The sequence below is a fragment of the Balaenoptera acutorostrata genome, chromosome 20 (genome assembly GCF_949987535.1).
Source record: "Balaenoptera acutorostrata chromosome 20, mBalAcu1.1, whole genome shotgun sequence".
In the NCBI taxonomy this organism is placed as follows: Eukaryota; Metazoa; Chordata; class Mammalia; order Artiodactyla; family Balaenopteridae; genus Balaenoptera; species Balaenoptera acutorostrata.
In genome coordinates, this window is record NC_080083.1 from 39,020,612 (window position 1) to 39,048,584 (window position 27,973).

General features: G+C 49.9%; 3 protein-coding genes across 7 annotated transcripts; 1 reads left to right on the forward strand and 2 right to left on the reverse strand.

Annotated features, from left to right (window-relative positions):
- Nucleotides 1-5,124: 5,124 nt before the first annotated feature.
- Nucleotides 5,125-10,090, reverse strand: MRPL27 (mitochondrial ribosomal protein L27). Of its 2 annotated transcripts, none has more exons than XM_007176435.3 (4): nucleotides 10,004-10,090; nucleotides 7,775-7,906; nucleotides 7,293-7,360; nucleotides 5,125-5,536 (listed from the first exon to the last, which is right to left on the reverse strand). In XM_007176435.3, the coding sequence occupies exons 1-4, from the start codon at nucleotides 10,041-10,043 to the stop codon at nucleotides 5,330-5,332; spliced, it is 447 nt and encodes a 148-aa protein (XP_007176497.1). In that variant the 5' UTR covers nucleotides 10,044-10,090; the 3' UTR covers nucleotides 5,125-5,329. The 2 variants fall into 2 exon arrangements, with proteins under 2 accessions (XP_007176497.1, XP_057393002.1); XM_057537019.1 differs by having other exon boundaries at nucleotides 9,926-10,054.
- A 20-nt stretch (nucleotides 10,091-10,110) lies between these two features.
- EME1 (essential meiotic structure-specific endonuclease 1) lies at nucleotides 10,111-16,907 on the forward strand. Of its 3 annotated transcripts, none has more exons than XM_007176440.3 (9): nucleotides 10,111-10,147; nucleotides 11,186-11,997; nucleotides 12,076-12,203; nucleotides 13,393-13,482; nucleotides 13,574-13,695; nucleotides 13,900-14,026; nucleotides 14,264-14,379; nucleotides 15,173-15,362; nucleotides 15,658-16,907. In XM_007176440.3, the coding sequence occupies exons 2-9, from the start codon at nucleotides 11,211-11,213 to the stop codon at nucleotides 15,685-15,687; spliced, it is 1,590 nt and encodes a 529-aa protein (XP_007176502.1). In that variant the 5' UTR covers nucleotides 10,111-10,147; nucleotides 11,186-11,210; the 3' UTR covers nucleotides 15,688-16,907. The 3 variants fall into 3 exon arrangements, with proteins under 3 accessions (XP_007176502.1, XP_007176501.1, XP_057393000.1); XM_007176439.2 differs by having other exon boundaries at nucleotides 10,112-10,147; nucleotides 15,609-16,907; XM_057537017.1 differs by lacking the exon at nucleotides 10,111-10,147 and adding an exon at nucleotides 10,155-10,370 and having other exon boundaries at nucleotides 15,609-16,907.
- On the reverse strand, nucleotides 16,076-27,916 carry LRRC59 (leucine rich repeat containing 59). Of its 2 annotated transcripts, none has more exons than XM_007176436.3 (7): nucleotides 27,586-27,910; nucleotides 25,427-25,486; nucleotides 24,947-25,105; nucleotides 24,612-24,716; nucleotides 21,784-21,856; nucleotides 19,517-19,690; nucleotides 16,076-18,070 (listed from the first exon to the last, which is right to left on the reverse strand). In XM_007176436.3, the coding sequence occupies exons 1-7, from the start codon at nucleotides 27,688-27,690 to the stop codon at nucleotides 17,826-17,828; spliced, it is 921 nt and encodes a 306-aa protein (XP_007176498.1). In that variant the 5' UTR covers nucleotides 27,691-27,910; the 3' UTR covers nucleotides 16,076-17,825. The 2 variants fall into 2 exon arrangements, with proteins under 2 accessions (XP_007176498.1, XP_057393001.1); XM_057537018.1 differs by lacking the exon at nucleotides 16,076-18,070 and adding an exon at nucleotides 18,519-19,072 and having other exon boundaries at nucleotides 27,586-27,916.
- Nucleotides 27,917-27,973: the final 57 nt, after the last annotated feature.

Sequence of the window (27,973 nt, forward strand, 5' to 3'; positions counted from 1 at the left end):
GAGTATCTCATTTAATCCTCACAGCCCTTTGAGGCAGGCAATTTTATTATTTTCCTTTAGCACACCAGGAAACTGAAATGATGAACCCAAAGTCAAAGCTGTTAGTTGGTGGCTGCAGGCTTCAGGTGGAGGCAGGAGGACTCCATGCCACTCTCACTACGTTCTCCTGCTCTCCTAAGGCAGGTAACGAGGAAGGAGCTAACAGCAAGCACTCCAAGGAAATAGTGTTTGGGTTCAGCAAGCACTCCAAGGAAATAGTGTTTGGGTTCAAGGGCTGAGATGATTGCTTTTTTCTGGCTCCTATTTTATAGAACATCTGAAGTTCTAATCTGGCTCTCTAAAAGTTTTTTGTTTTGTTTTACATCAGCCTTTAGATGGATTAAAAAAAAATTAATAACTGGGTTTAGCATATCAGGCACAGGCAGTAAATATCAGAGCATTTAGACTCTGGTGACTAAGGATTCACAGACCAGCCAGCAGGTTTAACCCAGGCTGTGGCTATGCTGTTGTTGGGCTAGCACAACTGTTTCCAAAGTCTTATTTTTGGAACTTAGGTGGGACATGCCCTCTGTTTCAGCCCCTACCACTCCCATCCTATTATACCAGGTCCCAGTCACCTGCTGTGACCATTTTGAGCTTAGCCCAGTGGATGGGGATCCAGACTGAGGGTTCTGAGTTAATTGCTCTGAGGTGGCAACCCAACACTGGTGTGGGTTCAGAGCTCCCTCAGGCAATTCTAATTTGCAGGCTGGCAGGAAAACTAAAGTCCAGCCCCAGCCCCACTGCTCTGGCTGGTTTGTCTTGGCCCCATGAGTTAGAAGCAATGTGGGACCAGGAGTAGGCTTCACGACTCCCTCTCCCCTGTCCAGGTCACTGAGGCAAGTGTGAGTGCAGCTACTCGGACTGAATTCCTGGCCGACAGTGTCCCCCACCCTCATCTCTCTGTAGGGTTAGCTCAACCTGGAGGCTTGAGCTTTTTGAGGCTTTGAAATCCTCCCCTGGCTGGGCCCCTGGGGTCAAAATCGGGATAACAGCCAGGCAGAAGTGGGGTGGGGGCGGGGGGCCTGGGCCCCCAGAGCTGCCCAAGAATTCCTTTGGAGGGAGGGGAAGAGCCTGGGGAGAGAGGCTTTTGTATTTTGTGCCTGGTTTCCAGGACAACCAGGGACAACTCAGTTCCATTAGAGATGGGAGCAAAGACCAGAGGACAGTTGGCATTTGGAGTCCTGTCACCTGAGCCGATGGGAAGTGGCGGGGGAGGGGGGGTGCAGAGTAGGGCTGGGAGGGGATCAGGACTGAGAGGTGCAGAGATCTGGGCGAGGTGGAGCTCCCCTGGCTGTCTTCTGGGTTTAGCAGAAGCCTAGCCTGTTCCCGACAACCCCTTCTCCTGCAGGTTGTTGAGGGACCCTCGTGGCTGCCAGGCCTGCAGAGTGGAGTGCCATCTGTGGGACACTAGGTCCTGGCATGGTACTGACCAGGACAAGCAGGGCAGAAGCTGAGAATCTGGAGAGCTGCTCACAGATACCATGGCTCTGAATGAAGCTGCTCCTCTGGGCCAGGGATCCTGGGTTGAGGGTTGGCCCTGTGGGGATGGTGGGTGGGGCCAGCAGAGGGGCGGGGAGCCCATCCTGTGGCTGTCTTCAAGGTCATTTAAGGCCAGTGCCCTTTCTTGGCACCGCTCTGCCACTGCTGTTCCCTGTGCAGAGATCACCGCGGAGAACAGCCTCCTAGACATAGTTGTGGCCACTGGTGAGTACCCACTGCTGTCCCAAGTTCAGAGTTGGGGCAGATGCACACTTGGCTCCTCACCAGAGGCCAGAAGTCCAGCTTCTTCATCTATAGGGTCACCTAAAGCAAGCCACTTGGGGAGAATGCTGTGTTTGGCTTGTATATGAACCCTGAGGTCCCTTCCCTGCTGTGTTCTATGATGCTACAGTCTACGATAGCGGAACAGAGTCTGGGCACCAGGAGTCTGACTTCAGACTCGAGTCCTCCCTCCCCTGCCTCCTCAGATCCAGTTTCTAAGGGTGTCTGCCCCGCCACAAGCTCTTTCTCCTCCCTGAGTCTGTCCCTCTGTAAACTCCCTTACACACATCACTCCTTCCCTGGGCTGAAGGAAGATAGGATATAGCTGCTCTGTCCTCCCTCACAAATCTCTGCCACAGGGAATTGATGCAGCAGCAAAAAGGGAGCTCCCTGCCCCCGTTTCCCCTGCATGTCAAGCTGATACTAGTCCCAGCCAGGTCATTCCTGCTCAACTTCTGGAGTGGAATTTCAGTCTTGGGAGGTGAGATGGGTCCGTGCCTGCCAGGCCCAGGCTGAACCTCTGATGCCTGGTGCCTCTTGGGGGAGGAGAGTTTCATGCTGGTTTTTATCATGGCCATCCTGTTGTGCTGCTGTACCAGCGAAGCCCCAGTGCTGCCACGTCCTCTGCTCTCTTCTCAGTATGGAAGGGGCCTTTGGATCTACTCTATGGACCCGCAGCTTCCAGTCTGGGTTCCCTCTGGACCAAGGAAGTAGTGTGGAAAGGGTGAGCAACATCCTGGCCAGCCTCCTCTCTGGCCATTGTGAAACAGGACCCAGTACTGGGAGCTGCTGGTGAAGACAATGGTCTTCCCAGCTCTCCAAGCAAGGCCCACAAGCTCCTAGCTCCCAGGGGAAAGCCCAGAGCCAACTTCTGTGGGTGGTGACTACCGTACTGTCAGTCCTCTTCCCAGGGACGGGGTACCACATGGGATGCTGGGTACAGAAAGCAAAAGAAATCTTCAGACCTGCAGCCTCCCCAGGCTCCAACCCCAACTCTGAGCACCAGAGGATGGAGAGGTGGGGACAGAAGGTGTTCTCTGACTCTCCCACAAGGGTCATCAGAGCTGGCTGCCAGATTGTGAAAGAATGAGCTAGTGGCCAGAAAGGGGTGGAATTTCTTTATACCCGAGTGCATTTCAGAAATGCTAAGGGTCTGGGCTTTGTGCCTTGGACTGGTGGAGGGAGAGAACAAGATGGGGAGAGGACATGGGGACAAGAAAGGTTTGGGTTCTGCTCTCTTGCTCGCTGACCCTAAACCCTGAGCTTCACTCTGAGTCATCCTTCATGATCCCCAGGACTGCCCCTCTCCCTGCTTCAGCACCATGGGATGCCCCACCGAGGTCCAGGCAGTGGAAAGGTGCTGAGAGTCCCAGGGGATGCGGGTGAGGGAGGACCGTGGGGGAGAGGTGTGTGCCAGGGCCTAGTGTGGCTAGGGGAAGAAGGCGAGGAAGCCTAGAGAGACTCCTTGGAGAGAAGCCTGTGTGGTACCCTGATCTTAGGCTCATCCTGGTGGAAAGGGTCCAGATGGAAGCTGGAGAACAGCTGCACAAGCCTGCCTGGCTCCCTTAGTCACAGGGCTATCCCCAGGGGGGTGAGGTATTGTGTGGGGCTACGCAGCAGCCGCCAGCTATCCCTATGGGAGCCAGCTTGCCTGCGCAGCTATGAAAGTGTTCAAAAGAAGGACCGGCGGCAGCAGATGCACCAGCTGATTGCACAGCGCTTCTGGCTCTGGGCCTGCAGAGAGGTAGGTGAATGTTCAGCCCTCCCAGCCTTGAGTGGGAGAACTCAGTTTCTTTCCTTATTACTTTTTTTACTGTATGTAAATGCCTAATCAGAGCCTCTGGGACAAGGAAAGGACCACGGATGGCGAGCCCCAGGATTTGGCTAGAGGCCTCACTTCACCTCTTTGGGTAGAGGAAAGGATGGCAGACCCCAGTCCAGGGAAGCGATTTAGACTGGGCAGAAGAGCTTCCATGGAACCAACAACTCTAAGATTCAACTTGTCTCCAGGAAGGACCATCACTGGGGGAGAGGAGACACAGAAAGCAAAGTCCAAAGAAAGAGCATGTGTGTGTGTGGGGGGGGGTTGTGTGTAAGGGAATGGGCAATGTCTTTGCTCTACCTCTCCCAGCTGCCATCCAGCTATGAGGAGGCCCTAGGATCACTGCCTGCACTACCACCCAACCATGGCTCTGCTCACCCACCCCAGGAAGCAGCCACCTGCCTGCTCAGGGAAACACTATAGGAGGGAACACGCTCTTCCATCTTGCCCCTTCCCACTTCTCCAGGGGACTGGCGGGGACTGGCGGGGACTGGCAGGGACAGCGCTGAGCCTATGGAGACGCTTCCAACAATCTCCCCGAGCTGGGCCTTGGTACAAGACCCTACGGGAAGGAAGCCAAAGTGCACCTCAACAAACCCTGGACCACCTTTGCAGGAGGTGGGAAATCTGGGGTCATGCCCTGAGAATCAAGGTGACAAATTCAAGGCAGACCTCCAGAATTAGACTTCTCTGCCCTCAACCCCTGGAGCTCCTGCTTTCAGGGCAAAGAAGAGTGCTTGGGAGGAAGGCACTAACTCTGCAAGCCCTCTCTGGGGCTGCAGCCAGCATCGCCTACCTCCAACAGCCGGGAAGTCTGTCCACTCCTGCTGGGACTTCCTTCCTCGCCCTTGCACTCGAAGCCAAGCTTCTAAAGGTCTTGGGTTGACAATGAAGGCCTGCCCCCAGCCCAATCTAGGCCCAGACTGAGTACTCCTAAAGCCAGATTCTTTGCTGCAGTTTACGGTTTGAGATAAACCAAGAATCAGGAAAGAATGCGAGCTAGGTGTCTCCCTGGGTAACAGGAAGAAGCCCATCTGTCACCCATTCTGCCTCATCATTGGAAGGACCCTGGTATTCCATGCCAGATGGGGCCTCTCTGCTCTGGACCCACGGAGGCAGGAAGGGGTCTGCCATGTGGCCATTTCTGGGGCTGCCGCCCCAGCTCCCTCTGAATGTGGCTCCAAGAGAGGAACATGACCACGCTGGCTTCCTCTATTGGCCCCTTGGTCACCCCCCGCCCACTCTTCCCCAGCGACTTCTGTGGGATCCAGGAGGGGAAGGAGCAGGAACACCCTCAAGCACAAGCACTCCTCTTCCTTCCCCTTTGGGGGATGGTGCTAAAGGGATCCCCTCCTCAAAATGAAGTCCCCTCTTCTCATTTCCTCACTCTGACAGGCCTCTTTCCTGCTTTGAGGCTCCCCCTTGTGTGCACCTGAGAACATGGGTAACAGATCAGTAAGCCACTCCATCCCGGTTTGTCCCCAAATAGCAGAGACTCATGACTCCAGCTAACTTTATTTTTGGCCCCAGGTCAGGTCTCCCAAAGGGCTTCCCAGCCAGTCACTTCATAGTCTCCTGCAGTCACCACCAAGCAGACTTCTTCCTTGGGAGGCCTTGTCGTCACTCCAACCCTTGATGACGTCTGGTACCACCCTCTCCTGTCACCTGGGCTCCAGTCTCTGTCCAAAGGCCTCAACCAGGAGGTCAAAGCATAGCTACCAGTTTGAAGGTGCCCTCAGGCTTGGCAGGAACCACGTGGACAAAAGTCTTGTAGAGCACAGCCCCCTCGGGCAGCCTGGTGACCAGATCCACAGCCTCCGAGTTGCTGGGACTGGGCACGTAGACCTCCTTAGTGTAGCGGACTATCCCCTCCTCCAGAGCATACAGGTACTTCTTCTTCCCCAGCCCCACCTGCAACACACAGACCTGGTCAGCTGGACAGTCAGGGGGCCCATCCCAGGGCCCTAGGATAGACTCTTCACAAGGATTCAGGCCCTGGGGCCAAAGGGGAGGATTCAGAAAGCTCCATCTCAGGTTCCCTTTCCCACTGCTTGGTAATTACTCCATCACAAAGGCGGGAAAAGAAAACTCCAACAGCCAATCCTGGTGGTTACTCAGTCCCTGAGGGCTGATACCCGGACCCATATCTGTGCAGCTGGCCAGAGGCTACGCTGGATAGATGCCCAAACCAGGGCCAGGAAAATGTCTCCAATCACTGCTCCTGGGAGTTTGCTTCACTGAGGCTTAACACAACACTAGTTTGACATACATTTTCATCTATATGGTGATCTATAAAGTTTAGGCTCAAAGCTATATGGATAATGCATACGCTAATTAAACAAAATGATATCAGCTAATACTTATGTCACGCTTACTGTGTGTAAGCACTGTTCCAAGCCCTATTATATACATTAACTCACTTGATTCTCACCTTGTGAAGTAGGTACTATCGCTAACCCTGATGTTCAGGTGAGAAATATGAGCAAAGAGATCAAATAAACTGTGTATTATATATTTATTTTCTTTTTTTTTTTTAAACTATACATATCATAGCTTTTTTCTTTTAGAACTTTGAGATTGCATGTGTGGCAATTTTTACCCAGCATTATTCAATATCTCTCTGATTAAAAGAACAGACTGGTTCAAATCCCAGCACTACTACTTACTATTGTGTGATCTGGGCAAGTTAATTTACTTCACTGTATCTCACTTTTTTCATCTGCAAAATGGAGATAAATATTAACTATTTTATAGGGTCATCTTGAGGATTAAATGAGTTAATAATTAGAAAGAGCTTAGAATACTGCCCAGGTCACAACATATTAGCTTTTATTATTGTTGTCATTATTTTATTATGTCTCGAGTTCTAAAAAAATAAAAAAATATTGTACTACACATACAATCAATTCACATACAAATTAGCATTTTTGAAATAATTATAGGTTACTATCAGTCTTTCTGTGCCTACTAAAATTGCCAAAAAAGAGGTAAGAAGGCAGGAGGAAATTGATTACAGAGGAAACTAAACTAATATTTTAAATAATGTAAAGAATATAGTATAGATCTGTGTTAAAGAACTTTCCTACCTCAGCAAGTAATACCAACTTGCTGAAACTGAAATCCCTGCCTGGTAAGGACCTAATTTCTGGCCCACAAACTGAATTCTATTTTATTAAATTCAAGTTATCTTTCAGCCATCTAGTAATAACTTTAATCAAAGGAGGAATTCTTAAAAATAAGAAAAAAATGAATAAATTGAAATTAGTTTCCCAAGATTAAAAAAATATCTTAAATCACTAGAAATATCCTCTTCCAAGAACTGGGGGTTAGAAAGGAGACCCCAGAGAACCAAGCTAATGCTATTACCAAAGCGAAAAAGTGATTTGAGAGTCAAGCAGACCTGGTTCAAATCCCAGCTCTGTCACTACCCACCCCAGCTTCTAAGTTTCTGGCATCCTACCTGTAAAACAGAGATGACACCTACCTACCCTAGGGATGGGGTTAAGGATGAAATGAGATAATGCAGGCCCAGGAATCAGCATGACACCTGGCATTTGGTAAGCACCCAATAACTGCAACTGTTATAATTACTATGCTCAGGAGCATGGAGAGGTGAAGAAAAAACGGGGGGAGGGGTGGGGGGGGGGTGGGACACAGAGCAACTCACATGGGCACCTGGGTGCCAGCGGAAGTGGCGCTGAGTCGCAAGGATGTTGCCAGCATGAACATAGTGACCTAGAAGAGAAGTCCATAGGTGTGCTACCTTTGGGCCCCCAGGATGAGGCAACACAGCGAACTGCTAAGAAAACATGGCAGCCCTCGCTTTCCTGGCCCAAATGCTACGTACCAACCTCTAAGCCTGCCCCTGGATAAGACCAACTCCCAGTCTGACACAAGGAGCCCCCTGTCCCCCACCCGGCAGCCTCCTCTGCAGTCGCATGGCCAAGGTTCCCACCTATCTGCTCTTCCTCAGCCCCTCCACCCTGCCTCAGGTCTTATCTGTTTCTTTAATTTGGAACTAAATGTTCTGGTGAGCAAAATGGAGAGTACAGGACAGGGCACTTGTGTGGTTTGCCCGCTCTTCAAAGGAACGCCGGGACAGCAGGGTAGGGTGCTAAATGGAAAGTGGAAGCCAGGCCACACCCTTACCCTCCATTCTCTTGATGCCAAAGCGTTTGCCTGGTGACTTTCCACCGAGGTTCTTAGAGCTGCCACCTGTCTTTTTGGATGCATATCTGACGGCAAGAGCTGTAGCCTGAGGGGGGCTCAGCAGGGCTGTAACTGCAGAGAGAACAGAAATGTTGTTCAAACAGAGAGGCTCCCCATCAGACTCTTTCTCTGTCTCAATGGGTCATTTGCTAAGCTGAGAGGTGGCAGGGGGCAGTGTCAGGGGAGGTGAGGAAGGTGTGTGAGCAGAAATGCCACTTGACTTTGTGGGTTTTCAGGGAGTGTCTGAGGTCCTTGGTCTTCCCCCACGACAGGGGATAAGTCATTCTTGTATTGTCCATGGTGTAAGCACTACATGAGCTGTCTGTGTGTGGCCTAGGGTTGAGGGGAGGGAGTAAAATATTAATGGAAAAAAAATAAACACCATGTGCCCTTGGTCCTGACACATCCAGTCCTATTGAAGGGAAACAAAACCACAGAAACAGAAGCCAGCAAGAGGACACCACAGAGCTGCCTGTTTCAGCCTCACTCACCATTATGCCCTCAAGGCTCAATGCACTGTGGAGGGGCCAGACCGCAGAGCCCAGCAACAGGACACCCAGAGAGAGGCTCCTGCTTTGACCTCACCCACCACCTTCTTAGCCATCACCCATCCACTGCACATCAGATACTTGTAAACAAAAAGGGCAGCCTCTGTGAGGGTGACTCCCACAGGCTCCTGTCCATTCCAGAAGGCTGGACCCTTCCTTTGTTCGGCAAGTCCATCAAGCACAGGTCCAACCAAGAAGACTGACACCCTGCCCTTGTTAATCTGACCTCTCCATACTCATTCCAAAGTGCTCAATGGCATTTATTTTAAAAAGGAAAGTGAACTAAAATTCATACTGACCAGGATGGAAGCCCTGTGCTATATGACAAGCCCAGGAATGGCAGTCCCGGCATTCAGGTCTCCAGATACATCTATGGTTAATCAGGGTCATGCCAGAGTCTTTAGAGAAGGCTTGTGGGTCCTGCAGTCTATAAGTTCAGAGTTCCTAAAACCTAGGTTTCTGAAGTTTTAATGAGAACAGAGACTAGCTGGGGCAAAGGACCAGAGATAAGGACTTCGAGAGACAACATGTTAAATGGCCAGCACCAGGATCTACCTACCTTTAAACACCTATTCATTTATTCACTCAATTTCAGGAACTGGACTTTGCTTTACCTAACTTATCTCACTCACGAATCTTTGCCCTTCACCCTATTCCCCATCCTCTTCAAAGTAAATGATGGTACCACTTACACAGTTGCTCAGGCAGAAATCAAAGAGTCACTGCAGATTCCTTCCCTTTGCTGATCTCACATATCCAGTTCACCAGTAAGCTCTGTGGATCCTATTTCCAAAACGGATTTCAAATCCTCCCATTTCCCTCCAAGTTCACTGACACTAACACCCTGACTAAATCATCTCTCCTCAGGGCTACTATTACTGCTTCCCGTCTGGTTTCCTCATTTCCACTCCTACTCCGTTTAAATTCACGTAAGAGCAATAGTTTGCTTCTCAAAATGGAAAATTGGGTCAAGTCATTCTCTTGTCCCTCACTCTCTTACAAAGCCAGGCCTCCTGTCATCCTTTAGGTCTTAACTTACATGTTACCTCCTCAGAGGGCTTCCCTGACCACCCAACCTAAAAAAAAGACACAGACACATTTTTCCCTTTCTGTCACAGTAGTTGCAACAATTCACAACTATTTTATTTACGTACTTATGTACTGGCTTATCTATTAGAAGTAACCGTCCTGGGGGTAGAGACTATGTCTTCATCTTCTCTGCTGAGATCCTCAACACCTACCACAGTTTCTGGCACAAAGACCTCAATCTGCTGAATGAATAGATTAACTTTTTGAGCGCCTATGTGCCAAAAGCAGTAACCCATTTTTGTAGATAATGGGATCCAAACAAACCTAGACAGGGGAAGCGGAGAACCGTCACCCACCCCTAGGGAAGCTGTATTTGCACCCCTGGCAGGGGAAGGTCACGTGCTCCGCGCCCTAGGTGTCACACGACCAGCGACTACCGCCCCTCAAACCTCGTGGGCCCCACACACTCCCCCCGGTCCCCTCCCGCCCGCAGGGTCATCCGTGGGGGAACGACCTCCAAGCCCCCAGATCCCTGCAAGGTCTCCACTCCGCCTCCACCCCTCGCCCGGCGACTGCCACGGCGTCCGTTTACCAGCTGACCGCGTCCTCAGCGCCAGCACCGCTAACGCCATGTTGGCCTCACACTCGCTTCCGGTCTGAGAAATCTGCTTCCGCTACCGGAGATCTATTTCCGGGTCCTGCGTGGCGGATGAAAGAGTGACGCGAGAAGTTGCTGGTGAGCGTTGCCGGGCGGGCGGACGGGGTAGGGCCTTCTTCCTGAGCTCAGCTCCGCAGAGGCTTGGTGGCCGGGGCGTCCGGCGCTTCTGCCGCGGTGTGTGGGCGAGCCGCCCGCCCTGGTGTCGGCGGGAGAGGCTTGGAGCCCGCTCAGCAGGGGCCCGCTTGTGCGACCCCCGCATTTTGCCAGAATCTACCGAGGCCCGTGCAGGGACAGGGATGAGGTCTGTCCCTATTCGTTCAGCTTACTTTACTGAGCTCTGTAGATGCATGATTTTTTTTTTAAAAACTTCTTACAATCTTGTAAAGTAGGTAATGTTACTATCCCTATTTTACTAAAAAAGAAAGCGAGGCCCAGAGAGGTTACATGGCTCATCTCGGGTCACACCTATAGCGTTAGTGAATATTTGTTCAAAGAATGACTCTTGTGCACGACCCAGCAATTGGCAATCCTAGGTCTGTCTGCAAGAGAATTGAAAACATCCCCACAAAAACTAGGACATGAATGTTCATGGCAGCATTATTCATTCAAAATGGCCAAAAATGGAATCAAACAGAATGTACACCAAATGATGACTGGACAAACAAAATGTGGCGTATCTAAACAGTGAGGTGTTATTCAATCATAAAAAGCAATGAAGTACTGACACATGCTACAACATAAATGAACCTTGAAAATATTATGCTGAGAAGCCAGTCACAAAAGTTCACATACTCAGTTAAAAAAGAGTGACTCTTGGTATCTCCATTTTACATGCAGAGATCAGCAAAGAGGTTGTGTTGAGTCTTGTTCGTACCTCATTAACATTTTTTAATAGTAACCTCCACTTTGTTTATACCTCACCTTGACCTAGAAGGGATTTGAGAAGGTTTCCTGTTAGACTACAGACATAGCTGTTCTGAGTTCCAGATTGACCGTGTTGGGACCATATCCTATTTCTCTGTGTATCATTTATTTCCTTAAAGCTTGGCCATAGAACACATCAAGTGGACTGAATTCAGTGCTACAGTCTGTGTCTCATGTCTCTTTTCTTTTTAGGGAATTAATCTGATAGCACATATTGATGGCTGTAGAGACATTATCACTCTCACTGGAATCCAGTGAGAGTGACTCTGAGGAGTTGCCAACATTTGCCTTTCTGAAGAAGGAACCGTCTTCAACAGAGAGGAGGCAGCCTCAGAAGGAGGAGAAGATTGTAGTGGTTGACACCTCAGATTCTGAGGCCTCCTGTCCTCCATCACAAAAACTGAAAGATCCACCACCTGTTCCAGAGGCAGCTGAAACTGTCCCACAAACAGAGCCAGTCAGGGTGCTAAGCAGTGGAAGTGAGGATGAGGAAGAATTTGCTCCCCTGGCTGAGAGACTTACTTGTAAGTTTTTGACCCACAAGCAGCTGAGCCCTGAGGACTCCAGCTCCCCAGTTAAAAGGGTTTTAGATCATCAAAATAATGAAGGAGCATCACGTGACTGGCAAAACCAGCCCTTTACAAAGATCCGTGATATTGCTCTCTGTGACACCTCAGAGAGGCATGCATCAAATAATGAGGACCCTATGGTAGACAGTCCATGCCATCAGCTGCCAGCCTACCAAACTACCTGCTCTGTCCAGAGCAACAGCTTGACAGTAACTAAAACAAATGCTGAGGTACCCCCACCTCAGAAGAGGACCAAGCATAATCAGAAGGTCCAGAAGAGAGGCTCACAGGGATGCCAGCAGCGGGGACAAGCAAGCCAAAAGGAAAGCACCGAGAGGCAACAGGAAAGGAAGAAGAAGGCAGCCCTGGTTAACAGGCTGAAAGCTCAGAGGCCAGAGGAGTGCTTAAAGCATATCGCTGTGCTGCTGGATCCAGGTCCTGCAGGCATCTTTCTTTACCTCATGCTGGGTGAACTGCTTTCTGGGCCCCACTGACAGCCCCTTTCTGTTGCAGTGCTCTTGCAGATGGAAGGTGGGGGCCAGCTCCTCGGAGCACTACAGTCCATGGAGTGCTGCTGTGTGATTGAGGCGCCGGCCGTGCCTTGCAGCATCACGTGGCGGAGAAGGGCTGGGTCCACTGAGGTAGGGGTTTTCTGGCTGCTGTCTCTCCTCCTTAGAGTTACAGGATAAATATGCTTTTACTCTAAAGGATATATTGTCAGTCAAGGCTCCATCAGGAAAGCAGATAGCACACTCAGCTTAGTATAATTTGAGGAGGATTTAATAAAGGGGCTGTTTTCCCAGGTGTGGGCAGGGTGCAAGGAAACTACAAGGGACAGCGCAGTACCTCAGGATAATAACAGCTTTGACTTGGTTTCTCCACCTCGGGTACTGCTGCCATTTTGGATTGGTTAATTCCCTGTTGTGCTGGGCTGTCCTGTGCCTTGTAGGATGTTTAACATCTACCTGGTAGATGCCAGTAGTTCCTGTCCCAGTTGTGACAATTGAAAATGTCTCCAGATATTGCCAAACGTCCCTCAGGGAGTGGGAAATCGCCCGTTTCTGTCGCAGTTATTCTATAAGGAAGAAATTCTTATCCCCACATCACAGGTGGGGAAACTGAGGCCCTGAGAAGTTGAAAGCCTTGTTAAGGATCACAGCTGAGTAGTGGCTGGGGGGGTGGGAGGGACTAGAACCCAGAGCTCCTCCCACCTGTGCTTTGCAATATTATGGGTCTTGGCTTTTGCTTATAGGGACCTAATCAGAAAACTCCGCACAAGTCCTGCTCACGGTTACTCTGTAATACTGTACTGCTGTAGGATTGTGGACCATGACGCAGCCTTGGCTTTGTTTGATTATGCCCTAGTATGGCGAAGAAGAGGTGCTCTCACAGACTGAAGTTTCCTTGGTGATTCTTTGTCACACAAAACCTGTGTAAGGGCCACTCAGCTTAGCATCTACCCTCAAAGCCCAAGTTACTTATTTGTTCCAAATCCTTTGGAAGAGTTTCCTTCGCTCCATTCACCTATTCAGAATGCATAGAAGTACTGGCATTTACTTCTCAGTCCGTTTCAACTTACTGATGCTCCTTTCTTATTCACTGCCTCAGAGGTGCAGTACACCGAGGTTGAACAGTTGAGGACTGGGAAGGACAGGATTATGGGTTACTATTTCTTGCCACCGTGACTTCATTCCAGAAGAAAAAGGATAATGCAAAGTGGACTAGGCTGATGGGGATGAAGTCATTCACCCGGAAGGCCTGGGTCTCTCTCGCAGGTGCTAAGCACCTGCTGACCTGCCTCCCTCTGCTGGGTTCCGCGCCCTTTGACAGGATGGAGAGGAGGGCTGGGTGGAGGAGCCGACGATTCTGGTGCTGCTCCTGGCAGAGGCGTTTGTGTCCATGATCTACAACTTCAAGCAGGTGGGCACAGCCAGAGGGGTAGGCGCTGAGGCTGGGACAGAGGGCTGACTGCAGGGAGCAGGCATTCATGCATTTCTGCCCCTTCACGCAGGGACGTCTGGGCAGTGCCGAGCAAGGGAAGGAAACACTTCGGAGCTTTGTAACTGACATCACAGCAAGGACAGCTGGGAAAGCTCTGTCACTGGTGATTGTGGATCTGGAGAAATGCTTCAGGTTTGGATTTGTCCTCGAGACTTAGCATTAAAAGGGGGCAGCTCTTAGGCCAACAGGGGTGAATTTATTCATCCCAGATCTGGGTCCCTCTGCAAAATAGCGTCCCTCCTAGCCCTGTGGGACTCTCTGGCCCAGTCTTCTCACACCTCTTCTGCCCGAGCTCGGCCTGGAGCTGCCTCTCTTTGATTTCCTCCCCTGCTCCAGTGCTCCAAATCCTCCAAGGAGAAGGAAACAGGGAGTGGCAAATGGAGAACAGGCCAAGGAGAAGAAGAAGCAGAGACAACCGGAGGCCAACACAGCGGCTGTGGTGACCAGGGTAGACACGGAAGAGGTAAGAACTGTTGCCTGAGTCATCGTGGGTGCCCACTCTCATCTAACCCGATTCACCATTGATAAAGAGTAAAATGCCTGCTGGACACTACTTTCTACCTTGGCACTAAGTAGGAGAGAAGGGGCCAAACGGGGAGCCAAGGGGCTGGGGTGCAGCTTCAGTGAACAGTGAGAGGAGAGAACAGTTTCACACTAGCCTCTGCATACCCTTCAAGTCCATCTGCTTTGGGGTTTCTAGGCATTGGTAGATCTGCAGCTACACACAGAAGCCCAGGCTCGAATTGTGCAGAGCTGGAAAGAGCTGGCTGACTTGGCGTGCACATTCACAAAGGCTGTGGCTGAGGCGCCCTTCAAGTGAGTGCCCCCGTCAAGTCCTGGCTCGGTTGCTTGGCCTTGTCTTTTACAGTGATTCTGGTACCCAAAGAAGATGTCCCTTTCCCCTAAACTCTGCTGCTAGTCTGTTGTCACTCAAGTTTGAGGCAGAAGGAGTTGACCTAACCCTGGGAATTCTTGGAAAGAGCCCCCAAGCTTAGTCCCTTTAAAATGTTCTTCTGTAGCTTATGTGTAAGTTTGTGTTCTGCAGGTTGGTACTGGGTTATCAGTGGGCCAACTTACCAGAATTCATTGCAGGTCAGGTCACAATGAAACAAGCCCTTGTAAAACAATTTTTTAGCCTACTTAGCTCAAAGGCTGTTCATAGTCAGAATTTAAAATCAGTGATTCCTCAGAGACAATCCAGTCCAAGTCCCTCATTTTATACCTGAGGGAACTGAGGCCTAAAGAGACCGACTTGTCAAAGTTCCTAGCGAATCAGAAGAACCAGAACTAGACTCCAAATTGCCTGATACCCAGTGCTCTGTGCTAACCCCCATGCACACTGCCTCCCCGATCAAGACACCCCAATCTCATTGCAAGCAAGAGTCTCGTACTTTTCTGTTGACTTCTTTTTTGATGAAAAGGAATAGATGTCGTTTTTACGGGAATCGGCAGCTAGCACTGCTAGGGGACAGAAGGAGCATTCAGATTGGCCAGGTAGAACATCATGCCCACCTCTTCCGATGTCAGTGGAGGGTTTTTAAGTTCCTAGTTAAGGGGACAGGTGCAGCACAGTAACACACGACTCGCAGCTCAACTGTGCTGTTTGCAGGAAGCTCCGAGATCAAGCTAGTTTCTCCTTCTGCCTGGAGAGTGACTGGGCTGGAGGGGCAAAGGTGGACCGCTCTGGCAGGGGGCTTGCAGTGGTCTGGAGGAGACAGATTCAGCAGCTGAACCGAGTCAGCCTGGAAATGGCCAGTGCCGTTGTGGACGCCTACCCCTCCCCACAGCTCCTGATCCAGGTATGCTGTTCCAGGGGTCACTGCCCAGTGCACTGTGGCCTTAGTGGACTCCCAGTTTCCATGGACAGCACTGGTGAGGGCCCAGGAATGCCTTGTAAGTCAACAGTGCGGGTCTGAGATCAGAGTCAACACTGACCGGGGAGGGAGGACGGTTCTCATCCCTCAACCCAAGCTTCCCGTTCCTTATTCACAGATGAGGAATGACCGTGGGTGGTATGGTATTAACAGGTCATTTACCACTTTCAGGCTTATAAGCGGTGTTTTTCTGAGCAAGAACGCCAGAATTTGCTTGCAGACATACAGGTGCGCCGTGGGGAAGGTGTGACAGCTACCTCCCGCCGTCTTGGACCAGAGCTCTCCAGGCGTATCTACCTTCAGATGACAGCTTTGCAGCCAGATCTCTCTTTAGACAGTGCAGACTGATGCCAGCCCTCAGGGACAGGGATGAAAAGCTGATTTCCACCCCAGCCCCCCGACCTCAGAGCATGACTACAGTGCAGGGATTAGAAGCACCTCCTGCAGCACAAGCCTGGGTCCTGCCCACAACAGGCTTTCCTCGGTGTCGCTGTTTGCGATAGTGTCCCTACCTGTCAACATGGGGCAGAGGCTGAGATGCTCACATTTGCCTTCCTCTCCTAGCAAGTCAACTGCCACGTACAAACCACCCCGACCCCTGCCCCAGCCAGCCCTCAAAATACAAAGGAACAAAGACAGACCACTCAGACACGTATTTAATAATGGTAAAAATCCAAAAGAACCTCAGCGTCAAATCTCGAGGTCACAAGTGAACTGCCCTCGGCGGGTTGCTTGACAAGGCTGGATGTGCTCCTGCCTTCCTCCCATCCACTGAAGCTGCCTCAAGCAGCCAAGGAACGGGGGGAGGTCCGATCACTATGCTGACTTCTGTATTCTCTTAATCTCATTTTATGTACTATAGTGTGTTTAGTTTCAATAAAGCATTTGTACCAATGGCTCTGGAGCTTGGAGGAAGACTAAAGGAATGTGTAGTGATTCTGAGTAAGGTGTGGGCCTACGCAGCAGAGCTCTCCCTGAGGGAGAAAAGAACAAGTCTTTTCTTCCACTATCAGGACGGTCACAAGTGTCAGTCTTATCCATGGGCCACTAGTGCTGAAAAGATGGACTCCACTCTGTCTCTGAACATGGCAGGTTCTTGCTCTCCCTGGGGAGAGGCAAGGAACTTTCAGTCGGGAGTCTTCTGTGAATGAGCACCGTGACGGCCATTTCTGACCCCTTCATCCAACTGTTGTGAAAGGAGGCAAAGGAGGCCACAGAGCAAGAAAATGCTGAGTCTGGCAGACGAGAGAATGGACAGTTCTGCCTTTATTCATGCTAGTCATTAATGTACCACTTTTAAACTCCATGATGCTACTTATTTCCCTTCATTGTGTAGGTGTAGTTATGTCTAGAATCAATTCTAAACCTCAGTCTCTTATGAAGCTTTAGTTTTCAGGTTGCCTATGAGGTATTTAGTCACACCGATTATGTAAGAGCTGTCATAGACAATGTGGCTTTGCAAGGGTCCACCTTCTTGTTTATTGGCAATCGGAATTAATGCTCTCAAATTGACGCAAGGAGCCTGGACCGTCCCCATTTTATAGAAGCCACATAAATTGCCGCAGGACTCTACAAGAGCTGCCCAAGACCCTCATGGCTATGCGATTTCTATTTGTGGGTCATGAATCTGTTTCCCATGAAACAGTCTATACTCCAGCCAAGAGACAATTCTGGTGTAAGTTTTGTTCTCTCGGTACATTATAAAGGAGGCAAAATGATGGAAAGAAAGGATACCAGCGTGGGAATCCAGTTCTGCCTCAAACCAGCTAGGAGACCACAGGCAAGTCATGGAAGGCCTCAGTTTCCCTGCCTACAAGTGTTACATTGGACTGGATGGTCTGGAAGTCCTGTCACAGCCTGAGATCTTGTATGACTGTTAAAATATCTGAATGTCTGAGGTCCTTAAGAAATAGGTATGCCCCTCCCCCCCAATTTAGACTAGATTTGCTGAGTATGGTGTTCCCCTAGTCCCCACTAACACACTGCCTCCTGATCTGCCCTGGCTCCCCAGGGAGGAATGAAAGAAAGGGTTTGTGACATACAAAAGTATAAATGTAGTGACAGCTGACCTTTAGTAGAAATGACTCTTGCCTTTATACAGCTTTGTATAACAACTAGAAAAGGCTATGTTTTTTCCTCTCCCCACCCCAAGCCTATTCTTTTAAGCATGCAGGTAACTGGCCCCACCTCCTATTTCTCCTTATTCCACCAGGGAACCCTGACTAAGGAACAAAGAAGTCTTACAAAGAGGAGGTCTCAAGTACCAAACGGCAGCCATGTGATGATGGCAGGTAGGTCTGACACTAAAAAGAGGTTGTGTCCAACAGAACCCAATTCCATAGGAATCCAAGCTCCAAGGCTGGGAGGCAGCAGGCGTGGAGGACAAGCTCACTGCTGAGAATCGGTCTGCAGGACCCACCGGAGGATGTCGTGGCTGCGCAGGCCCCGGAGCGCGCTGTCGTAGAGGGCGTTCACGCTGGTGCAGAGGGGCTGCTGCTGCAGCTCCGTCACCCGACAGGCGACCAGCCCGCCAGCCACACACAGCAGCAGCAGCAGCAGCAGCCTCAGCACAGCCCAGGAGCGAGTGTGTTTCCGGGGGGGTGGCTTCCGGGCCCGAGAGCCGGACTTAGATTCTGGAGGGACAAAGTCACAGTAGGCAAAAAGTCCAGTCAGTTTACGGACGCACACTCTGCAGTCGGTGCTAGTCTCCATGCACGTCCACTTACACCCCTCTGCTCTGATGAAGACTCCCCCGGCCCTGAGGAGAACACATTTTCTAGAACATCTGAGCTCTTAAAAAACTTTGCTATGCAGAGATTGAAACATGAACTCTTTCTCCCTTGGATCTCAGGGAGTAGATTCAAAACTGGATCTCATTCTGGATGTTTCACTTAGCACACAGTCCCCAAGGTCCTAAGTTCTCCATAACATGCTGATCATCCGGGCCCCTTAGGACCAAGGGGAGGGGCTCATCAGGAGGCATCAAGCGTGGGTAGAGTGCTGCCCATTTGGGGAAACAGGTTCAAAATTTATGAATATTGTTAATGTTTTTATTATAAGATAAAAAGAAAGCCTGGAAGAAAGTATACCATATTGGTAACAGTGATTACTGCTGGGAACAGGGGATTACAGGTGATTGCCATTTTCCGATATATATAAAGAAACTGTCTGCAGTGAATATAATTATTGAAGAAAAAAAATGGTTTTGAGATTTTTAGGCAAATTTTTTAAAAACCTGAGTGAACACCCACATTCCAAGAACTACATGATCCTGTCACAGGTTTTTCTCACTTAATCCTATCACTAATCTGTAAGGAGGTATGATCCTCATTTACACAAGGGAACAGAAAGGTGGTGAGGCTGGGCGACTTGCTCAAGGCTAGCGGGGGCAAGCAGGGACAGGCCCTGCAGGCCTCCCTCCCCACAGAGCTCCCCTGCCCAGGTCCCTCTCCCTCAGGTGTCCCGTTTGGCCCAGAGGATACACGGTCCTCCCTCGTATAAGGAGCCACACGGCTGCACAAATCCAGCGGGACACATTCAGGCAAAACACTAGCGTGTTCTACATGCGACACGGCTCCACGAGTGCAGGCCAGGCGATTCCCCTGGTGTTCCCCAAACAGAGTGATCGGGTCCAACTGGGAAAGAAAGTCACAGGCGGTGCTGGCACCACTGAGACGGCACCACACACTCAAGCTCGGTCCACTTCCTGGATGATCAGGGACTTTTAAGAGTAATGTGACCATATGCAATCTTCACCTTTCTGGGTGATTTTAGAATCTAACCCTTACAAAAAGTGCAACTCCCTGTTCTGGAAATGTTCTAAGCTAAGCTACATCTGACCCAAATACCTGCACATAAGCATGTGACACTGGGGAAACAGACCATTCGGGGCAGTAGGAGGGTCCCCATTCCCCGTAAGTGGACCCTCTGAGTTACTCCCAGGCCTTAAGAGTATACTGTACCTGACGAGGTCTGCAAGCTTGTTTGCTCGCTCACTCACTCACTCAGCCATGCCTGGAAACCTAAGCCATCTCCCCACCACACCCTCCTGGAACCCTGCAACTGAGAGAAAAACCTACTCGGGGCCTGATTTGTTTCCTTCTTAGGTTTCTTCTCCTGCTCCCGCTTGGCTGCTTTGAGGGCGTCATACTCCTTTCTCCGGCGCTCCTTCTCTTCCGCCTTCTCCCGCTTCCGCAGTTCCCGTTCTTGAGCCTCCTTAGCTCGCTGCTTGGCCTCCCACTTCTTCTCAGCCTCTGTGAGAAAGTATACGCAAAAGTGGCTTCTCTCCCACAAACCTCCAGTGTGCTTTCTCAAGTGATTAATATGGATTCAGGCTCCCTTCCCTTACGCTGTGGATTACATAAGATATATTAAAAAGCAACAGCTGTCTTTCTGCTCTCTGGGAAGTAAGCCCTCCCTAAAATACAATAAGCTCCTCTCAGGGTTTGCTCAGTGGATTCTTATTAAGGGGTTCCTAGCCACAAGCAGCAGAGATTAGGGTGATATAACAAGGGGAGGCATAAGAAAGGCATGGGTGATGAGTCTGGTGCTCCTTTAGAATTAGGTACTAATTCAGAAGACACAGCCACTGACAGCCTTGCACAACTCAACTATGAGAAGAGGAAACAAGGGAGGTGTTGATTCAATGGGAGTCCCATCTTCCCAAGCTTTGGAAAGGAATGTGGCATGGGGAGGGCAGAAAGAAAAAGGGAGCGCTTAGGTTCAGGGTTAGAGAAGATGGAAATGTTTTCCTGAAAAAACAAGACTACTAGTTTGTCAGAGGGTACTCTAGACTTCAACTCAGGAGTCCATGTAACATTCCGATTTATTCCACAGCTCAAGTATGTTTACATACAGCACCCACCTTACAAATTACTGGTTTCTAAAAATGCATTCCCAAATTAGTTGGAAGACTGAAGCACATTTTTCCAAAGCCAGAATGCCACAAATGGTGGTTAAATGTCCTTTTAGGGCTCAAAAGCCTATTTGAACTATCATGTAGCTGAATAGTACTATTCTTATCACTGTAGCTTTCCACTGCTTTGCTACATACAAACAAGCTCCAAGTTCCAGCTAAGCACCAAGAATGCCAAGAACACACTCTGCCCAGCCTCAGGAGAACATGTGCCATCCAGAGGCGAAAGCAGCAGTGGTCACAGTAAACATGGGCAGCACAGCGGCCATGCGTGTACAAGGAATGGTCACAACTCAGGGGTTCCAATCTCAGGGGCCGCCTGTAATCAGTACTACACGTGTCCCTCTAACCATGGGAGTCCTCCAGCAAGCGGGCTCAGAAGTCAGCCGGCTCGTCAACAGAGCACCTACTGTGTGCCGGGCCTTGTTCCAAGTGCTCGGATACAGCACTGAAGAAAAGTCAAGCTCTAGTGCCTAAGTCATCTGCTTTCTACAGAAGGAGACAAACAGTAAACAAGTGAACAAACAGTGAAAAAGATAGTGATGTGTGCCATAAAGGAAGTAACTGAGGATGTGACAGAGAGCGGCAGGTGGGGTGGCTCTTCCGGTGTGAGTGGTTCTGAAACGGTTAAGGTTAACCTAAGGCAACAGATGAGGACCACACAAAGCCAGTCGGCAGCCAGTCGGCAGCCAGTCGGCAGCTGCGTAAAGATCTGAGGGAAAAGGAAACCAACAAAGCCCTTAAGATGAGACAGTTCTTGGTGTGTTCAAGCAACAGCAGAGGATCGTGTGGCTGAGGGTAACTGCACTCTCTCCCTGGTGTGTGGGACGAGGCCGGAGAAGCAGGCCTGGGTCATGGCGGGCCTTGTTGGCCGTGTTACTGGGTTTGAATTTCATTCTAAGTTCAGTTGGAAGCCATGAGAGGGTTTTAAGCAAATAGCGGCAGAACTGATTTGTGTTTTGAAAAGATCTCCCTGGCTGCTGTGTGGAGAGGGCACAAGTATGGAGCCAGGACATGGTGCTAGGAGGTACTGCGGCAGTCCACCGGCTGGAGGCTTGACTGCGGTGGTGGCACTGGAGTTGCCACTGCTGATAGACTAGACATGGGAGTAACACAAGAAAGCAATCACGGACATCTTCCCAATTTCAGGCTTGAATCCATAGGGATGGTGATTTCCCATTATGGGGGGACAGCGAAGGTGCTGAAGGGGATCTAGTTAGGCATGTTTAATTTGAGACACTTATTAACCCTCCAAGCAGACAGAAAGATAAGCAGTTGACTATGACTGTGGGGCTCAGTGTAGAAGCCAGGACTGGAGAGATGCTGCCATCTACCACCACACTGTTCCCCACTGCTCTGCACGGCTCCTATCCTGGATCCTAGCTCCTCAAGCATCCTAGCTCCTCAAGCGTGAGACGGGTGGCCACCTACCTCGGTCTATTTCCAGCCGCCGCTGCCTCTCTCGCTCCTGATCCACCTGCACAGCCTTCATGTGCTGTAACACCTGCAAAGGGAGAGGAGGGCGCTGAACGGCTCAACGCAGCTGTCTTCACTGCGGGGAGTCTCAAAAAAGAGACTGCTCTTTTCAGGAGCCCTGATCACCAGAGGCCCTGGAAGCTGTGCAGAGCTAATGAAGTTAACCTTATCCTGTGTCCTCACTGCACCAGCCTTAGCCAGAGAAGAGCCATATAAGCCCAGTTCACTAAAGCTGTCAGGAAAGAAGTCTGTGAAACACAATGCCAACTGGAATCTAAAAAGTCCTGCCATTTACAATCGCTTCATGTAATTCTCCCAGCAACTTCTGTGTTAAACAGGGACAGCACTTCCTCTAAGACACTTTCCTGACCTCTTTAGGCTGCCTCAGGCTCCCCTCCTCCCACTCGTGGGGAGTTTTCTTATCCATCTCAGTCCTAGACTGTAAGCTCCCTAAGGGTTAGGGACTACTGTCCTTAGCTCTGCAGGTGAGCACAGCGCTTAGCTAGTTATAGCACTCAATACAGGTGTGACGAGCAACTGACTGGATGCCCATTGTAAAAATAAGGAAGAAAACCCAGGCTCTGATGTCCCATGGCTAGAAAGTAGCACAGCTGAGAGTGTAGGTCTCCTGAGCTCCTAGGCCAGAGTTTGTTCCTCTTACGTATAGTGCACAGAGGTAGGAGAGCTGTAAGAGAAAGGCATTTTATGTGCTCAATGAACACTGTTGCTTGACTGCATTAATAAGAGAAGAAAACCTCAAGTATTCTAAATGAAGACAGCAAATTGTCTTAATTTTCTGTTTTGCTACTGCACTAGACAACCTGCAGGACAGACATGTATTCAAATGTAATTATTTTACTTCATGGAAACTTCAGACATGCCCACATCTATCATAAGAGGGACACAGGAGCAGGTCTGCAAAAGCCACTCCCTCCAAGAGCCTGGCTTAAAGCCACAAGGAACCCTGTCCTGAGTAACCCAGGACCTGCACCAGCTGGCACCTCTCCAAAGGAGTCAAGCTTACTAAAAAATGGCTGCTAAACAAGGGGCTGCAGGATCTGGAGGAAGGTCAAGCATGATGTGGAGAGGGGGCCCAAGTTCAAAGTCCCTGTCTCACCCTGAACTCTGAATTTTATATAAGCACCAACCATTCAGTTGGCTTTAGGGGGTAAAAACTGGCTAAATAAAGAACCTGGACGTTTAAGAGCCACCCCTCTTAGCTTGGCTACAATACATCAGGAGTTAGTTATCTGATAACACAGCCCAGTCAGAAATGGGAGAGGCTCTTCTAGAGCCTCTAGAGGGTTGCTTTTGTCTACCTATCCCAGTCCACAGCATGTAGTAAGCACCTGATGATTACTGTTGAACTAAAATTATTTTTAAAAGGTGCTTTACTATGTGCCAAGCTGATTAGTTACTATGCACCCACAAGGTCAGAACTGACGAGACCTAAACTAACTCCTGGAGACAAGTGACCTCCTTCTGACTGGCCCACGCCACTCCTGTACGTGCCTAAAGGTGTGCGCAGGAGACAGCTCTGGGCAGTGGTGCCAGAGCATGGCCTCTCACCACATCCCCAACGCACCATGCTCCCCAGAGCTTTGTCTGGAAAATATCTGTGAATACTAAAGACCTTTACACTCAACAAAAGTTATTTTTGTAGGTCAAAAACTAGAATATCAGCAACTTTGGTTTAATATAGTATTAGTTGAATGAATAAATGGATAAATGAACGGTGTTGCATACTGAGGCTTTCTCGGGTCAGAGATACAGAAGTAATACCTACTTCCCAGGTTTATGAGGGTTATGAGATGAAACATGCAAAGCATGCACAACAGAGGAAGAGCAGTCAATGGTAGCTATCGTTAGTCTTCAGAACAGACAACATTCTTAAAGCACCAAGTTTTCAGAACAGGAGTCACTGATCACTTGTACTGTTCCCAGCTGAGGGCAAACTGTTGCCTTGGCTTCTTGGATGCACTGATGCTGTGCTTTCTTGTAACAGTGGGTGACACAGATGATGAGACTATCTAAGAAGCCCTGAGCTAATGATAAGAAAAGAAAGGCCATTACTCCCGAGATTCACAGAGACCCATCATACACACATTTCGCTTATTCTAGAGTTTAAAGTTAACTCTTTTGTGTTCACAACGCCCCCTAAACATAGCCAAGTAAGTCATCTGGTGCTCAGCTGAAGCAGCAGCAATCTGTTCTAAAGCTGGAGGGAAAAAATGACTATAGCTAGAGTTTTTGAGAGATGGGTACAGTGCTGTTCTTAAGAAACAATGTAAAGCACCTTCAAGGTTATTGGCAATATTTGCCTTCCATGCTGCCAGTTAGTTCCTTCCTCCTATGTCAGATGACTCAACTGAAATCAAATGCCAGATGTGCCCAGGATGTGTCTGTTTATAGGGATAAACTTACAAATACTAACAACACCTTTATCATCAAAATTCAATAACTGTGACTCAGAAAGGCTACAGTGCCTAACCCTCTTGTTCCATACAAACAACTGTCAACAGTGCAGTGTTGGATCACGCAAGGTCCTGGTTTCTAAGAACAGAAGTAGTGCAGTAGAGCAGAAGACAGTATTGTTCTACCGCTTGTAAAGTAAAGAGAGAAACAAAGCTGCCTTTGCCTGACAGGTTCAGAGTAGACATTTTCAGAGACCTTCATGCTTTAAAAGACACAGCTATGGGTGCCCTGGGAGGGGAAAACAAGAGGCGACAGAGGCAAGTCCCAGGGGAATGTGTGAAGGAGCCACTGGGGAGCCTCGTGCTTACCTTGTTGGCGCACTGCTTACACTGCTTCTCATCCAAGCAATCCCCTGCCACCTTGGCCAGGACAGGATCCAGGGGGTTATCCTTCAGGTCCAGCCACTTCAGACTCTAAACAGATGGGGCAGAGAGTCTGGTAAGCCCGAGTTCACATAAAGAGCCCCTCAAAGTGGAACGAAACGAGCAGCAAGAAAGCCCTTCTCTGTTCCGGCCACAGGGAAAGCCATCTGAGGCTGTGACAACAGGTGGTGTTCCTGTCGGCCTCTCTCACAGCCGCACTCCCTCAATCCCCGAGCCCTCTGCCACACCTGGCCATGAAACATTGGGTCATGAATTGTTACCTTGAGCTGAGCAAAGCTGACAGGCAGGGTGACCAGCCTGTTGTTGAGGAGGTCCAGGTGCTGGAGGTTGACCAGGCGGCCGAAGTCTGCTGGCAGCTGCCGCAGTTTGTTCTTACTCAGGTCCAGCTTCACCAGGTGTGTGAGGCCACAGAAATCCGACTAGGACCCAAAGAGAGAACACCTTGGACTTGGGCTCACACACTGTGATGTAACAGTCCAGGAGGCCCCAAGTCAGAGGCACCTATGCACAAATCCTGACTCTACCTTTTACTAGCTGTTCCAGCTCGAATGAAAATGGAGATAGCAGGCATAGCTCCTGGTGGTGAGCAGTGAGACGTGTGTGCAAAAGGGCTTAGCCCTTTTTAGTGGTAGCCTGCCTGCAGGCCTATCCTGAAATTATGCCTTATGACACCACTCCCCCAGACAGGAAGGAGAAGCATCAGGGCTCTAGAAGGAATCATGCTTGCTTGCCAGTCTTACCGGTAGAGCAGTCAGTTTATTGCAGGACAGATCCAGTATGGTGGCCTTTGGGAGGGCAGCCTAGGAAAGGGAATGAGAACAAAATGTCAGATCAACACATGGAACAATTCAGTGACATCTGCTAATGAAGCATTTTCCACAGAAAGTTCCCATGATTAGAAAAGGCCTTTAACATGGACATATATACACTACCAAATGTAAAATAGCTAGCTAGTGGGAAGCAGCTGCATAGCACAGGGAGATCAGCTCGGTGTTTTGTGACCACCTAGAGGGGTGGGATAGGGAGGATGGCAGGGAGATGCAAGAGGGAGGAGATATGGGGATATATGTATAGCTGATTCACTTTGTTATAAAGCAGAAACTAACACACCATTGTAAAGCAATTATACTCCAATAAAGATGTTAAAAAAATTTCTTTCAATAAAGGAAAAAAAAAGAAAAGGCCTTTAAAAAAAAAAAAAAAGCACTGAAGTATAATGTTTCTGGAGACACAAAAGGAAAAATGAGCCAGTCAACCACAACCTAGAGAAGAATGCAGAGTAGGGATTTCGCTGTGGAACATCCAAGGAAAAAAAACCAGATTCTTAGAAATTCTCCATAGCACTTTTAATATTCTCTCTAGCACTGCTCCTTATTAGGTTTCAGGGCAGGGACTGTGTCTAATATAGCTTTGTGATTTCCATATTCTCCAGTTCAGGGTCTTCCAGGCACTCAATATACCCGTTGGCTGATTCGTAACTGAATGAATGAGTAAATGAGTGAATGCAGAGTGAAATCAAGGCCCTCACAACCCAGCTCTGTTTTCCCATGGGGTTTGGGATGGAGAGGCTCAGCAAAACTGACCCTTCCGTTCTCCTTTCCCTCTCCTGAAATGGCCCTGTCTTCTCCACCCACCTTCTCTGCCTAGCTAATTCCTAGTCCTTCAGGGCAATGCTGCACCAACCGGATGCCTGGAGTAAAAGGTTTCGGACAGCAGTTCTAGGGCCAGGCTGAAACATGGGGCGGGGAAGAAGGCAAATATTCAGTTCAGGACACTGGGCCAACGTGGACTTTCCAAATGTCAAAGTCCCAAGCATGAAGTTTGACCACCTAAAGAAGTTTGAGATATCACAGTGGGAAGCACACCGTGGTAAAAATTACATGCATCAACATTTGCTACCTGCCAAGTATTTTACATTACAATCTTATTTAATCCTCCCAACAACCCTATGCGAGGGGAATAATTACCACCATTTTATACATGAGGAAATCTAGGCTTAAAGGATAACTAAGCTTGCCAAGGGCACTCAGCTATTAAGCAATAAAGCTGATATATGAACTGGGAATCCCATTCTAACCTCCATACTACACAGCCAAGGCAGAGGGAAGACTGGGCCAAGTGCCAAACGCAAATATAATTCGTTGAAGGCGGTGAGGAAAGTACAGGTCATCCAAAGGGAGGCTACTGTGGGGGATGCGGGTGGGGAACCAGGTGGGCAAAGCAGGGATGTACCATCTAACTCCACTTTGGCAACAAACTAGTCTTGTGACGTCCCTGGGGCCTCAGGCTTGTTTCCCCGGTTGGGGGTATGGGAGTAGGCGGGTGGAGGGGTGGGCCACGATGGTGCGGATTCCCAGCAGTTTCAGAGTTGGGAAGAGACTTTGCCAACCAAGCAGTGAGATTTCACATTCTTCAAGGAAGCACGCCTCAGGGCTGGGGCAGCCAGCTGGGATTTCAGGCTTCCAAGAAAAGCCAGGTCTGGGCCACACCCAGGTCTAACCGGAGGCCTACTTGGACCAAGTCATTCATTCATCTGTTCATTCATTCTCTGAATACACCCAGCAACCGCGTTCCGAGGGCTCCTACTTTGGGTCGGGCAAGGAGCTGAGCGCTGTCAAAGCCCCTGAAATGGGGGGGGGGGGGGAGATTCACTCCTGACCCGTAAAAAGCCCATAGCCAGACAAGCAGCTCCTTCCCATCTTCTGGAACTGTGCCAAAGTGACACGTGTACATCCCAAGAAGAAAACTGGGGCCGGACGCGGCCTCCCCCGGGGAGTTAGTCCCACTCCCCCCAACTCATTTTAAGCCATGGAGACTGAGGCATGGGAAAGAAGGCGACCAACGCAGGGGCCAGCGTCAGTCGCGGGTAGGCGCCTGGGCCTTGAGGGACTGTACTAACCAACTCCTTGACCGGGACCTCATTTAGGTCGCTGAGGCTCAGATCCAGCTCGTGGCCGTCCAGCTTGTCGCGGAGGTTCCCGCCCTTGCTACCGGCCTTGGTCATGGTGACGCCGGCTGAACGAGTCCCGGCTCCGACGGGCAAGAGAAGGGCTGAGAAGCAGCTCGTCGGCTCAGCGGACTCGCACCCAACCTACAAAGCCTGCGTCCCCGGCCACCGCAGGTGCGAGACCGCCGCCGTCCGTCCGCCCGCCGGCCGCCCTCTGAGCCCTGAGCCCCGTTCCCACCGGTGCAGCCGCGACGACGACCACTTCCGTGTCCACGTCACCTTCCGCGGCCACTGAGACGGGCTGGGCCAGAGCGGCCTGAGCGTGTGCGGGAGCGCCCTC

Bases quoted from the DNA above. Each gene is read 5' to 3' on its own strand.
- LRRC59 (XM_007176436.3), bottom strand. From the start codon at position 27,690: ATGACCAAGGCCGGTAGCAAGGGCGGGAACCTCCGCGACAAGCTGGAC. The intron at 19,691-21,783 runs GTAGGTGGCCAC...ACTTTCTCACAG, and splicing joins GCGGCTGGAAATAGACCGAG to AGGCTGAGAAGAAGTGGGAG. The intron at 18,071-19,516 runs GTAGGTTTTTCT...TTGTCCCTCCAG, and splicing joins GGAAACAAATCAGGCCCCGA to AATCTAAGTCCGGCTCTCGG.
- MRPL27 (XM_057537019.1), bottom strand. From the start codon at position 10,043: ATGGCGTTAGCGGTGCTGGCGCTGAGGACGCGGTCAGCTGGTAAACGG. The intron at 7,907-9,925 runs GTCGTTCCCCCA...TTCTCTCTGCAG, and splicing joins AGGGATCTGGGGGCTTGGAG to TTACAGCCCTGCTGAGCCCC. The intron at 5,537-7,292 runs GTGAGTTGCTCT...TGTGTGTTGCAG, and splicing joins GCTGGCACCCAGGTGCCCAT to GTGGGGCTGGGGAAGAAGAA.
- EME1 (XM_007176439.2), top strand. From the start codon at position 11,211: ATGGCTGTAGAGACATTATCACTCTCACTGGAATCCAGTGAGAGTGAC. The intron at 12,204-13,392 runs GTAGGGGTTTTC...GCCCTTTGACAG, and splicing joins GAAGGGCTGGGTCCACTGAG to GATGGAGAGGAGGGCTGGGT. The intron at 13,483-13,573 runs GTGGGCACAGCC...CCCTTCACGCAG, and splicing joins TGATCTACAACTTCAAGCAG to GGACGTCTGGGCAGTGCCGA.